The 15,092-nt window shown below is 37.4% G+C and overlaps 1 protein-coding gene across 1 annotated transcript; it reads left to right on the plus strand.

Moving 5' to 3' along the window:
- The first annotated feature begins 1,494 nt into the window (after window positions 1-1,494).
- Window positions 1,495-11,724, plus strand: LOC135083680 (juvenile hormone esterase-like). Its single transcript, XM_063978392.1, has 6 exons — window positions 1,495-1,550; window positions 5,387-5,550; window positions 7,389-7,690; window positions 8,275-8,487; window positions 10,196-11,011; window positions 11,528-11,724. Exons 1-6 carry the CDS (start codon window positions 1,502-1,504, stop codon window positions 11,703-11,705), a joined length of 1,722 nt encoding a protein of 573 aa, XP_063834462.1. The 5' UTR covers window positions 1,495-1,501; the 3' UTR covers window positions 11,706-11,724.
- Window positions 11,725-15,092: the final 3,368 nt, after the last annotated feature.

Consider the following 15,092-nt stretch of genomic DNA (forward strand, 5'->3'; position numbering starts at 1 on the left):
GAATAAGATTTTCCAATTATTTGGAATATTACGCCATTGTTGAAAATAATAAAGATTTATGATTATTTAGATGTTTTGTTTTGATTTTTTTGTTTTGATTTTTTTTGGTCATTTTCATGGTTTTTTATTGCTTGGAAATCAATACATTGTCAGTCCATTGAATTTGTGACCTAATGACGTCATAGTCCGTCATTAAAGAATGGTTCCTTAATATGGGAGAGTTAAGCGGTTAAACAGTTTTTTAAAATAATATTTTGGCATAATAAATTATGCCAAAAAAAAGGTTACTCAAGGGTGTAATTTCTTAACATGTTCATTGTCCATGAGGTAAGACCTCATTACTGATTTCCTCTGACACGTTCATGAGGTAAAGGTGACATGGGTCAGTGCGAGAAAATACACTCGGCGTCAAAAAATCGCACTTCCCGCGACAAACACTTTCAAGCGTATGCATCCCCACTTCCCACCAATATTGGTATCATTTGAAAATCCAGTTCTAAACTTCATTTCATTAAAGGAAATGTTCGTACCCCAAAAAATGTGTCTTTAGAAGGATCCAGTGTCTATTCTTAAACACTTGAGCTAACTTTTATGGTTATAAAACTGTTAAATTGGGATTAATCGCTAGCCATCTGTTAAAAAGGGCACGTGAGCGATTTACATAAAATAGAATTGCTTTTCCATAAGAAAGAGTTCGGAAGTATTGATGAGTGTTTTAATTTTTACTCTTTCTGTCCTTTTTGTCATTTTCGCTCGACGCTTTGTTGGTGGAAACAGCCTATAGTTACATTTTTGTTTTACGAGGTAACTCGCTCCGCTTGTGATGGAAAACCCGCCTTAAGTTTATTGCATATTCATATACGATGAATAGTTATAATATGTTTATGGAAACAAAGAAAAAAATACAAATATGTAAATAAATGTTTTCGTGAACGAAACAAAACAAAATGCTTTTCAAAACCAAATATATTATCTTACCTAATATTTTGAGCGTCGACTCTGAAAATATTAATAACTAACAGAATACGGGTTTGTGTTAATTATTATTTTCTTTTATATTATCAGTATTTTGTTTCTCGCTTAATGGTATGTAATCAAACAATAATCTACATTTTGTGTGAAAATCGAAAATAACAAAAACAACAATCCAAATACACTTTTGCATTATTATAAAACACATTAGATCCCAATAATATAAATTATACCTACACACATTATTATTGTAAATACGAAAGTAACTCGACGTGTCAGTCTATCAATTACCTTTTTACGCTTAAGAGTACTGAACCGATTTTGATAAAATTTGGTAAAGAGATAGTTGGGAAACCCAGGAAAGACATATGACAGTTTTTTAAAGGGGGACATACATAAGGGGACTTTCTATGACATACTGAAAGTAACGCGGGCAAACCCGCGGTCAAAAACTATGCCTAGTATTGTTTTCTACATTACCAATGATTTTTAATGACATTACACTTAAACAGCCAGCTCAGCTTTAGTTATGATGGCCACAGCACTAGCAGAGGTCGCTACGATCGTAATATTATTCGGTAAAAATATTTTTATATTTTTTAACTGGTGTTGAGAAGTTAAACAAGTTTCACAAGGCCGTGTTAAAGGTGCTATGTGTTATGGACTGTTTTGACTGTGAAAAAATTAAATGTTTATTTTTTATTTTAACGGGTGGTGATGGTGTGGTGACCTTGTTTTTTGTCGGGGAAATAATGCATTGAATTGCATACCTACCCTGCGGGGACAGGGTACGTTATGTAGGGCTCACCAAGTCAGAAGGACGAAGGCATACCCACTAAAAAGACCCCGGTGCTCCGTCATTCGCCTTAAGTGGGAAGGAACTGTGGGATTCCGGAAAAATCCTTCACTACCACAGTCCCTCCCGGCGATTGCCTGCCTACACGGCGGGCCCTACAGGCCCCCCAGGACGGGGGCGACGGGAGCTAGGAGCACACAGCTGTTCCCGTCCGACATGGTGTGGTGACATAGTGTAACCTTTTCAGGTTGTGCCTTTTTTGAAGTAATTAAAAATATTAAACTGAACTGAAAGACCCGCCAAAATCGTAAGTCGTACCACACACCGAACACGTTTCTATCATTTAAAAAAAAATCTTTTGTTTTTTATGAATTAAAAAATCTTAACTCAAACTACTTATTACGAGTATAAACCTCGGTGCTAAATTAGTATTGTAAAATACTAAAAAAAATTATTAAAACAAAAAAAAATTATTGTTATATTACGCCTTCCTTCCTTTCTTACACCTTCTTTATTTGTATTGTCTCCTTTCAATAAAAATGTATAAACTGATTTGCAATCAACTATCTATGTAGAGACCGGAGTATATGCAATATAAAAGCTTATATGCATGGAAATATGCATAAAAAATGCTTAAAATATGCACGAAAATTGGCAACATATGCATCAACATTACATGACATTAAAACTATTGGCCTTTGTCCAGCAGTGGACGTCATTTGGCTGAAACAAACGAACGAACGAAAACTAAGAATTTACTATTTTTGTAAAATCAAGTATTGTTCAATGTTCAGAGGTAAAATTGTGTCTTCAATCATTTATATTTTTTGTAAAATATTATCACTTTTGTTGCATTTCGGGACGCACTCACATTCGGAAAAATATTGTAAAATCTAGTGAAGATGTGTATTATTAATCTAGTAAAATATGCTATTACTGCTGAGGATGACTTTAATATTTAAATGCATAATGCAAATGCATAAAATCCGGTCTATGAGTATTTAAACATAATAGATTTTATAATAGGACCTCATTACTTAGAAGCTAGAGTTACGAATAATATTATGTTAAGAATGTATGATAAATCTGTAACCTTTGTGAAGGGTAATAAACAACTTAATTCTTATTAGATATTATATATTATCGTTAGCGCCCATAGAATGTAGGTATTTAACTATTTCTCAATAATAAGATACGAATATAGTTAGCTTTTTCCCGCGTTTCGGTCTGTCACTAAATATAGGACTTCAATCCTGGGTTGCACCATCTTACTTTTCATCATCATCATCATCTCAGCCATAGGACGTCCACTGCTGAACATATGCCTCCCCCAATGCTTTCCATGTTGCCCGGTCGGTAGCGGCCTGCGTCCAGCGCTTTCCTGCCACCTTTATGATGTCGTCGGTCCACCTTGTGGGTGGACGTCCCACACTGCGTTTTCCGGTACGCGGCCTCCACTCCAGAACCTTGCTGCTCCATCGGCCGTCAGTTGTGCGTGTCAGTGACTTTAGTTCGTTTACGGATCTTACTTTTACAGAAGTCAAAACTCTGTCAAACTCTACAAAAACACCGATTATTGTTACAGTTTAAGGTTAAAATAAATTGGTGCAACTCAGCCTTAGATCATAAATCAGATTTTGACACTGCAATTAAAAATTAAATTTTCGCACAACACAACACAAGGACATGACCACCAAATTAATGTCAATGTTAGCCTTCCTTGTTTGTTTACAAGATTGAGACGTTTAAATGAGGCAAGAAGGTGGAGATTCCTTTAATCAATAGTCCAAATATCAATCGAGGTTAATATAATTTGAGTTGCTTTATTTATCTACATAGGAAATTGTAGCTTCTTAACTTACTGTGAATCAATGATAATACCTTGTATATGATATTAACAAACTAAAATTCTTAATTCGTTCGTTTGTTCGTCTCAGCCAAATGACGTCCACTGCTGGACAAAGGTCTCCCACAAGGTTTTCTACAATGAACGGTCCTGCGCTGCCGGCATCCAGGCTCTTCCCGCGACCTTTACCAGATCATCGGTCCACCTAGTAGGAGGCCTGCCCACGCTACGCCTTCCAGCCCGTGGTCGCCACTTCAGAACTCTCCTGCCCCAATGGCCATCGTTTCTACGAGCTATGTGCCCCGCCCACTGCACTGCCACTTGATTTTAGCAATTCTGCGAGCTATGTCGGTTACTTTGGTCCTCCTGCGGATCTCCTCATTTCTGATTTGATCACACAGGGAAACGAGCATAGCCCGCTCCTTCGCCCTTTGGGTGACCTTGAGTCTTCTTATGAGAAAACTCTTCTAATTAAAAGAAAATAATTGACTTACTTGAATTAATGTCCTATGTCCCCTAGATGGGGCAGAGGACGTCCACAATAGTCCTCCACCGCGTTCAGTCTTGAGCTTCGCGTTTGATCTCGCTCCAAGTCTTGCCGATTTTCGTCACCTCGTCTGTTAGGTACGAAAATAATTATTAAATGCAAGTGGATGCCCTTTCGGTGACACATAAGTGGTTTTAATTTAATTACTGGTTTGGCGTTGTTGTTTTTAATTACTTTTAAATGATTCAAATATAATTCAAAACCTAGGTCCTGATTTAATAGGCTAAGTATCTATAACTGATTTCGCTATTTAAAATAATGAGCCAAGTGTCAAATCCAAGGAAACCGATCAAATTCATCGACAGCTGACCGCAAAATTTAATAATAGATGCACCAGTTAATAGCTACTATAGAATAATAAATTGTAGTATCATTTTCGCGCCTTCATAGGCGTTAATATCCTTGAATATACGGGTCATCCCGTATATTCAAGGATATTAAGCCAGTTAGATCAACCAGGGGTCATAGACAAAGTAACAAGTTGTAGTAAAGGATTCCGGGTGAAGCGTTTCCACCTTCGGCCTGATCATCACTTTCCACCAGGTGAGATGCAGGCCAAGAACTTCCTCGTAGTTAATTTAAAAAAAGTTCTATATCCGAAATCGATTCACTACGCGGCGTTTTGTTTATAGTTTTCTAGAGTTATTTTAAGGATAACTACGTCACGTTACAAAACTGTCACATTTGTGACGTGACGTAGCTGCGTAGGTATCGTTAAAATTACTTTATATTTCGGCTTAGTAGTTCACTGACTGATGATAATGAAGATGATGATAATGATGTTTTAAATAGTTTGTCAATAATATGTAAGTAGATCCTCCTCTCTTCTAATTGCAGTGCCCGACAGGGTCCATAATGATCTGTTACCTTTACAGTACTTATTATTATTCTGTGCCTTTAGAGTAGGCGCACACCGTTGATTTTTAGTTGGCCGATAGTTGTGCCCGATTTTAAATTGTATGAAGAATCGGCCAAACCGAATCGGCGTAGTGTGCGCACTCCCATACATGCCCATACTGATCAACTGCCCGACTAAACTATCGGCCGACGAAAAATAAACGGTGTGCGCCTACTCTTACGCCTTATGTACACAATGTAACATTATTAGTGATGCAATAAATATCTGTATCTGTGCCCTGATATCTGTTAGTCTTAAGAGTCAACTCCTTAAGATTGCCCTACGCATTGGGAACCTAATTTATTTTCTTCATTCCTAACATTCAAGGATGGGTGACCGGTACCATCCAGCCATCAGAGTGCGATGTCACGGCCAAGACCGAGTCGGGCTACGTCTGCGGAAGGAGGAGACTAGCAGCTAATGGGGACTACTACGCCAGTTTCAGAGGCATCCCTTATGCTAAGCAACCTTTGGGGAAGCTGCGATTTCAGGTAATTTTTTTTTTGTCTTTATGTGACAGGAGGCAAACGAGCAGACGGATCACCTGATGGTAAGGGATTACCGTCGCTCATAGACACCCGCAGTCCCAGAGGCGTTACAGGTGCGTTGCCGACCTTTAAGGTGAATATACGCTCTCTTCTTGAAAGCTTGCAGGTCGTATCGGTCCGGAAACACCGCAGACGACAGTCCATTCCACAGTTTGGTTGTACGGGGCAGGAAGTTTCTAGAGAAACGTACTGTTGTGGACTGCCAACTATCTAAGTGATGGGAATGGGGATGGTAATTCTTAATATCATCATCATTTCAGCCACAGGACGTCCACTGCTAAATATGGGTCTCCCCAATGATTTCCACATCGCCCGGTTGGTAGTGGCCCGCATACAGCCTATTCTTGCTACCTTTATGAGGACATCGGTCCACCTTAATGTGCTAAACTTTTAATGTCTAAATCGTTCATTCGTTTCAGCCAAATGACGTCCACTGCTGGACAAAGGTTAAGGCCAAAGATTTTCACAACGATTCCCTTTGTGGAATTTGTCATATGTTCAATTTAGTTGTGGGTCCAATGACAGTTTAATTTCCCCCCAGAACAAGCTTGTTGATTTTTTTAGATCTTGGCTACAAGAGGACTTGCATCAGTGTGACCTAGACACGACAATAGACCCGAATGTGCCGAATTTTTGCCAAAAAAACCATTATTTGATTGTTTTAAACTTTCATGGCCACTATCATAATTATGCCGCTTGCAACAGTGCCGAAATATGGGAAACTCAAAATTAAGGTACATGGTAGCAATCCCGTCAGTAATAATAATTATTTGATTTCTTTGTACTATAAATCCTTTCATATTCCTGGAAAAAAGATCTTTACCATGGTTCAAAGACCACTACTAGAAAATCTGACGATCTGCGTCATAGAAAACATTAACTAAACTTTATTCCATGCTACAAGTACCTACCTACCTATTTCCAACAAACGTGTTCTGACTCACAATGTAATGTTAATCGTATTCAACAACAACAAAAAGCAAATAATTTTTCAAGGTTTTTTAATAATTTTCACAATCGTCAATACCCTTTTTGAAGGTACATTGCTACATGTACCTACTAAGTGTTGCAAGGTCGATTTGATGATAATAATGATGTTATAATCATGAAGCAAACTCCTGATGTTTTAACAGAGGCTCTTTAGTGGTTAAAAATATTGCTACGTGTAAAACATAACGCAAAACGGATGTCAGCGTAAAGGCGACTAATAATATAACTGGTAAAAATATCGTCGCTTGCCTCTCTAACTTACGTACTTAACTGATATTTTGCAAAATTTTCAGGCGATTAGACAGATCGATTCGTCTTGCGAAATTGATTAAGATGGTGTAGATAACTCAGTTTCGAAAAAAATGTCAGATACGTCAGTTAGAGAGGCAAGCGACGATATGAGCATCCCATCTGGTCAAGTAACACAAGGAGCGTAGGTCACATCCTCTATTTACCTCAAAATGAGAGAGTCGTGCTCCTGCAATGGAGACTAAATGACTTGATATTATTAATCAAAGGATGTCTTAAATACACCAAAGTTTATCCATCAAAAACATGATGAATCAGACTCAACCCGGTATTTTACTTTCCATCAAGAAATAATTTCATTTTAATGCTAGAAAATTTATTCAATTTGGCACTTTTGGCAGGCCGCTACCAATCGATCAACATGGAAAGCATTGGGGGAGGCCATGTTCAGCAGTGGACGTCCTATGGCTGAAATGATGGATGATGATGGATTGGCACTTTTTCGTACTAAGAGTAAAAAATTCATTTTATTTTTCTTCCAGGAACTTCAGCCACCCGAGCCATTCCATGGAATTTTCGACGCCCGGGAGGCGGGCCCAATATGTCCTCAAGTGGACGTCATCTACGGCCCCCTCCTCCAACCAAGGTCCATGGGGGAAGACTGCATCAGGATCAATATCCATGTCCCGATCCAGGCCTTGCCCGATGGTAGCCAGAAGCCCCTCCTCCCCATTCTGGCGTGGGTCCATGGGGGATCGTTCTCCTATGGGTCGGGAGACGCAGATCTTCAAGGCCCGGAGTATTTGATGACTAAAGGCATTATATTAGTGACTTTTAATTACAGGTGAGATTAATCTATACTAATATTATAAATGCGAAAGTAATTCTGTCTGTCTGTCTGTCTTGCTTTCACATAAACCACTGAACCGAATTTGATGAAATTAGGCACAGAGATATTTAGATTGAGTCCCGAGAAAGGACATAGGATAGTTTTTATCCCGGTTTTTGAAATAAGAACGCGCGCGATAACGTTTTTTGTGACAGACAAAATTCCACGAGGGTGAAGCCGCGGGCGGAAAGCTACTTTATTATATTTAGTAATATTAACCAGTATTAATAGGATTTAGTAGGATAAAATATAGGTTTTAAATTATTTGAGCCTCAAACTAGGCATATATTCTTTCATCCTTTGCACTCTCCAAAATTGAATAAAATGTTAAAGTTATTTTAAACAACAGTCATGATTACTGCGACCCTTTTGTGTATTGTATCTTCAAAGACACCCGTGAATTCGTCAGCTTTAAGTTTAAAACATATGTCTGTGTTTTAAAAGTTCATACATAAGTAAAAAATCCATCCATCTCACAAAACTGATAACTTAATACCGCAAGTATCATTTTAACAGTTCTACTTCAACTCTGCTTCCAGACTAAACGCCCTCGGCTACCTCTCCCTAAACTCCAAGAGTATTCCGGGCAACAACGGGCTGAGGGATGCCAGAACAGCCTTGGTATGGCTTCAGAGGAACGCCAGGTTCTTTGGAGGCGACCCTGAAAACGTTACTATTGGGGGGCAGAGCGCTGGGGGGGTGATGGCCCATATTCTGTCCATATCACCGGCTTGTAAAGGACTTTATAACAAGTAAGTCTGTTTTTGAACTGTCGGTGGTAGGGCAGTTAAAACTTTGGTTTAATTTTACCCTGTTCTCATCTTATATTGATAAATTGAATACCATTTAACAGATTTAAATTAAATTTATTTATAAAATACTGACTTAACGTAGATTTTTATTTAAAATTTAAAAAAAAACCTACTTATTAAACCATTATGCTCTTCCGGTGAAGTTATTTGCTTAGTTCGAGTAACATATCCATTACCCACCCATCTCCAAAAAGATTTCGGCAGAAATCGTCATTTTCGTAATCTATTAACTTCCGACGTACGGCAAGACGTCGATGACGACGGCGCACAGTGTTTTATTTTGGCTTAGAAGCGGACATCCCTGTTTTATTAATTCAATCGTTAGATATTACTATTATGTATAAAATTGATGAAGGAACTAGTAGTTGTATTTGTTTAGTTTCGAAGAAATATTCGATTTTGTGATTTTATAAAAAAAAAAAAACAGTTTTAGAAGCATATTTTCTAAAAAAATTACATTATGTCAGAATTTTGTAAATAAATTTACCTATCACTATAACGTCTACCTTTATGCAGAAATAAATGGTTATTGCTGCAGTAATTTAGGAATTATTTAATAATTTATGATTTTCAGAAAACTTTTTTTTCTCCGTTACACTAGAAAATTGGCAGCTATATTTACTTTATATTGATGCATGATATAATTATCTATAATACCTGAAAATATTACTTGCCTATCCCGTGGAAGTTCGAAGATATTTTAATTTCTATGAGTTTAGAAAATTTATATGTAAATAGGGTTGTCATCTGAATATTTTTTAGTTTTTTAAATGCCGTCCGTAACAATACGGTTATAATGCCTTTGTTAGATAACTATGGAAATTCATTGCTTTTACCATTATTAATTTGTCTGGTCGAGTTTGATAATAATTATAGAGTTGGCCCTCTGGCGGCTTATTGGATATCCTATCGTTTTCGAAACATCGATATATATGTTGCAGTCAAAACTCATAATCGATCAAAACCACTTTTGACTGCAAATTTCAGTTAATAGTGGTTTTGACCGATGGCCTTAGTCAATATTACTTTTGACAAATTTTTCTAGTCGTATCATCGAACTTCCACGGGATAGGCAAGTAATATTTTCAGGTATTATAGATAATTATATCATGCATCAATATAAAGTAAATATAGCTGCCAATTTTCTAGTGTAACGGAGAAAAAAATGTTTTCTGAAAATCATAAATTATTAAATAATTCCTAAATTACTGCAGCAATAACCATTTATTTCTGCATAAAGGTAGACGTTATAGTGATAGGTAAATTTATTTACAAAATTCTGCCTTAATGTAATTTTTTTAGAAAATATGCTTCTAAAACTGTTTTTTTTTATAAAATCACAATATCGAATATTTCTTCGAAACTAAGCAAATACAACTACTAGTTCCTTCATCAATTTTATACATAATAGTAATATCTAACGATTGAATTAATAAAACAGGCATGTCCGCTTCTAAGGGAAAATAAAAGACTGTGCGGCGGCAAGTAACTAGGTACACTTTTAGTCTTTGTTACATGACTCAAAACCGAGGTCTAATGTACAATCGACGCTAACTTTTGGTATCTTGTAGAACTACACGTTTTGTATATCTCTTTAATATTTTTTCTAATAAGTATACTTATAGGTATCTCTTTTAATCGTTTACAGAGTGATGGCGCTAAGTGGCACCGCCATAGCCAACTTCGTAGCAGTATCCCCTCTCTACTCAGCACTCATGGCCAAAATCTTCCTGCTCTATATGGGCCTTAACATCTTGGAGGATCCAGAAATCATACACCAGCAACTCATATCGGCACCAATGAGCAGAATATTAGATGCCAACCAATTTTTGTTGGACCAATTTGGATTAGTTTCGTTCTGTCCAGTCATAGAAACTCCTACAGAAAACTTCACGGCAATTCTGCTTAAAGACCCCGAGTATCTGCTAGATGAAGGCAGGGGCAAAAACAGTCCTCTTTTATTAGGGTATACAAACAACGAGTCACAAACTTACAAGGCAAGGCTAAGAAGCGTTAACTTGGAGGCAAAGACTAAGCTGCTGCCTCCACTGATCGTGCCAACCAATCTGCTGTTCTCGTCAAATCCTCTAACCGTTCCAATACTAACATTGAATATCCTAAACGAATACTTCAACAACTCTATAATAACTTTAGATACGTTTGCGGATGTTGTCACTGATTCATTTTACAAATACCCAGTGTACAGAATAGTAGAGAAGAGAATTAAAACTCGGGCGGCCCCGACATACTATTACGACTTCTCGTACCATGGAATAAGGAGTATTGTTAAAGAGGTTATGAGGGAGGACTTCCCCGGAGCAGGGCATTTGGAGGATATCACGTACTTCTTCAGGGTAAATTCATTCCAAGGGCCGATGGTGGTCAATGAACTAAGGCAGGACGACCTTGACTCGATGATGAGGGAATTTATGACAAGATTGATCAGCGATTTCGTGATCACTGGGTAAGAGACTTGTTTAATTAAAAAAACAGTTCTTTTATACATTATGGGGCACAGAGCTCGATTTTTATGTCGTTTTTTTATGCAAGACAAGGCAGGTATTTGACCGCAATCGCACCTGGTGTTAAGTGTCATGCAGCCTAGGATGGTATCTGCCCTGTATGTAAGTGCCTATTTAAGCCCACAACTTCAATGTAAATAGGAATCCAAAACACAGTTTTAATTTTATGTAGGATATTTCGTACATTTGACAGCAAAATAGCGCCTTTTACAAGTAAATAAGATACCAATGACTAACTTGATGTGCTGTTGTCGATACAAGAAACAGTAAATGCCCAAAACACGCACATTATGCATGCACAAACATGCCCAAACTCAAAATATTCAAATAATCATTTGCAAATGCCCTCCCACATCTAGCACATGGCACATGTCTGTGACCGTTAATTAAGTTTAGTACATAAAAGTAAGTATGCCAAAGGTCTTATAGGGCTTACCTACTCTTCATTTCGTTTGCAGAGACCCAACACCGCTGGAAGAAGACTACGGGCTGCCAAAATGGCCGGAGGCTGGCAAACGGCTGCGGCACGAGAGCATCGAACTGCCGATGCTGTACAACGCCAAGACACCATCGCCTTACCTGAAAGCGAAGAAGCGGTTTTACGATATACAATATAGACTTGGTCGAGGGTTATGAGAGTGCAACATCTATAGCACTACATGTATAAAGTCGCTTTCTGCTGTCTGTCCCTATTTTGGGCATAGTGACCCTTATTAGATACATTTATTACTTAGATTATAAGTATCATCTAAATATAATATGTATAACTCAAAGGTGACTAACTGACTAACTGACATAGTGATCTATTAACGCACAGCCCAAACCACATCCGTCCAGGACCGGGCTGAAATTTGGCATGCAGGTAGATGTTATGACGTAGGCATCCGCTAAGAAAGGATTTTATGAAAATCCACCCCTAAGGGGGTAAACGGGATCCACGCCTACGAAGTCGCGGGCGGCCGCTAGTCGTAACATAAATAGTAACAATCAGATTTGATAAATATAAATCATAAATTATAAACCTAACTTGAAAGAAATCATAAAATGGAATAAAGCTAATTTATTTATTTAATCTCATTTTCATCCACCCATCTTCATCCTTCCTATCCCTACAACATATACTACATTATAATCCAATTCAAATAAGTTTTATTATTACATTTGAGAGAATAATTAAAGTAATTCTATCAAAATTGACGACATTTTTTTAGTAATTGTATAAAAAGTGCATAATTATATTGTTTTAGAATGCCACTATACAAAAGACATCAACGAGTCAGCGCATCGATGCAAAAATATTAATGCATTTTAATTTACTCATTCTTAAATTTAATTAACAACTACTAGTTGGGTTATTGTAACCTCTGTGAACTCTTTATATAAAAACTAGCGGCCATCCGCGACTTTGTACGCTTGGATCCCGTTTTACCCCCTTAGGGGTGGAGTTTCGTAAAATCCTTTCTTAGAGGATGCCCATAACATCTACCTGCATGCCAAATTTCAGCCCGATCCGTTCAATGGTGTGAGCTGTGCGTTGATAGATCACTATGTCCGTCAGTCAGTCAGTCACCTTTGAGTTATTGTATATTTAGATTGTCATCATACAACAATAGAAATCGCTAATTTATATTCAATTCTGCTTTGATTGGAATGTAATTTATTTCAATTACATACATATTATATTTTAAAACATTATATTTTATTTTCATATATTAATATTGTGTTTGCTTCCACCTTCCCCGGCAAGCCTTGAATTCTAAAACTGCCCGTCCTTAGCATTGTGTATAACTATATTCACCAGAGTGTAGTCCTAACTGTAAATTCTAGAAAGTCTACTACAAGCCTCTACTCGTCAAAATATAAGTGCCATTCTTGCAATGATCGACCAGCGAGGAAGACCCTCTTCAGTCATCTTTTGCTTGGCATTAACCGTCAACAATGATGGTGGTAATGGTTTAACTGAGGTCTGACAATGGTGGATTGTAATATGCATACTTAGGGATGGCCTAAAAGAATAGTTTCAATATACTGCGCCGTGCTAGCGATGTCAGCAGTAACTCCAATTTTGGCAAAACTACAATGAGCTCTATTTCAGATGCTGACAGGAGGTTTTTTAACAGAAAAATATTTTTTTTTAATCTCCGGCTGAAATTGCCCGAGTTCGGATTCAAACTAAAACAATTTGTTGTATATTAAATCAATAATGTATTTTTTTAGAGCATGTGGTTGTAGTTTCTCGCTAATGTCTACGAGCAAACTTGTAGTCTCCATACTTTATAGACGTTTATTTTTATTTATGTACAAGGTTTTAAATTTACAAATGAACTTAACATTTTACAGTAGTTTTTTTTTAATCACTGCTGGCTGATATCGCTAGCACGGCAGTATAGTTTGCATGTTTTCGGGACACCGCAATATATGCAAGGAGGCTGAGAAATCTTTGTCACATTTTAAGGGAGAAAAATTTAAGAATCCATAGTTTTACTAGTACATTTGCTGTGGCTTGTTTTTGAATTGAACCGCTTCACCAGACTCTCCTCTCATGTAGCGAATCTTCGCAAAAATACGACTACTTATCTTTTGCCCGTAACTCGTGTAGGCTGTAACATTTTAAACTTTCATCAATATCGTTCAACAGTTTTCACATGAAAGACTAACATAAATCTATAGCTACAACCTCACAAAATTTTTCATTTATAGTGTTATTAGCTTTACGCCCGCGGCTTCGCCCGCGTGGAATTTTGTCTGTCACAGAAAAACTTTATCGCGAGGGTCCCTGTTTTAAAAACCGGGATAAAAACTATCCTATGTCCTTTCCCGGGACTTAAACTATCTCCCTGCCAAATTTCATCAAATTCGGTTCAGTGGTTTAGGCGTGAAAGCGAGACAGACAGACAGAGTTACTTTCGCATTTATAATATTAGTATTAGATAGTATAGAAGTATAGATAAAGTTAAAGATAATTGAATTGCCAAGAGGCAGCCCTACAAACTAACGGCACCTGCCACGGCACAAAAGCCTATTCACTGCAGCGACCGCACTTTCTACCGCAACGATTTGCGCGCGCGCAGCGATGATCGTCTTCATCAAACAGCCTGCATTAGGCTGGCTTCCTACTAAAACGATTAACAGGACTGGGAGATATTATCCTAGAGTTAATCTTGTTTTTGGCCAACTGTTAATTACCTAACTTTTGAAGAAAATAATCATGTTTTTTTTACTAATGTACAGACACAGTCGACAGTACATAAGAAAATTTTTTGTCTACAAAATAGCACTTTTACGACTGCGTAAGATGCCACAGTGGTTAATTTGATGAGCCGTCTTCTATAAGTCCATCTAAGAGAATCAAACCCCAGAATCTCCAAGACGAAAGAGATTTATTTATCACCACAAATGATCAGACAAGCTGGGGAGCCCAAATGTTCAGATATTTGCCCCTTAATTGCATTTTACGACAAACAAACAGTATACGAAGAATTGTTATTCTCTCTACTCCTCACATATTGATGGAATACGACCCTAAGGTAGTTTTCCGTACCCTCAATGGCTTTGATAATTCAATCCGAGAAGGTGCAAGGAATATTCCTTTCAAAACATGGGGTCTATGTGCTTTGACAGTAATTCACCAGACTAACAGCGCTACATGTGTGACGTGTAAAAGCGTTTTTTGAAAGCCTACTTACAAAAAATAAGTTTTTTAAGCCAGCTGTTTTTAGATTTGAATTCTGGTCTATTTCACAAGTGCGCACACTAAGAGCGTTAGTTACTATGTGAAAATTACTTGTGTTTAACATAGGTACGAAGCCGACACACAACATTTAGAGCCAGATTTACAAAGTTACGTGTAAATTTTTACTCTGCAAAATGTGAATAATCACCTTTATAGTAAGTAGTAGACACTGGTTCCCATATTTGAACATGAAAACACAACTCTCCCATGAATTTTGTCCCATAAATATGACGTCATCAGTTTATTGATTTCAGACGATTTGTGTGAATTTGTGAATCAGTCAAATCGAA

This window comes from Ostrinia nubilalis, chromosome 24, assembly GCF_963855985.1.
Source record: "Ostrinia nubilalis chromosome 24, ilOstNubi1.1, whole genome shotgun sequence".
Lineage (NCBI taxonomy): Eukaryota > Metazoa > Arthropoda > Insecta > Lepidoptera > Crambidae > Ostrinia > Ostrinia nubilalis.

Coding starts and splice junctions, on each gene's coding strand:
- LOC135083680 (XM_063978392.1), top strand. CDS start 1,502: ATGATGGCCACAGCACTAGCAGAGGTCGCTACGATCGTAATATTATTC. Junction 8,488..10,195: donor TGTAAAGGACTTTATAACAA/GTAAGTCTGTTT, acceptor AATCGTTTACAG/AGTGATGGCGCTAAGTGGCA. Junction 11,012..11,527: donor AGCGATTTCGTGATCACTGG/GTAAGAGACTTG, acceptor TTTCGTTTGCAG/AGACCCAACACCGCTGGAAG.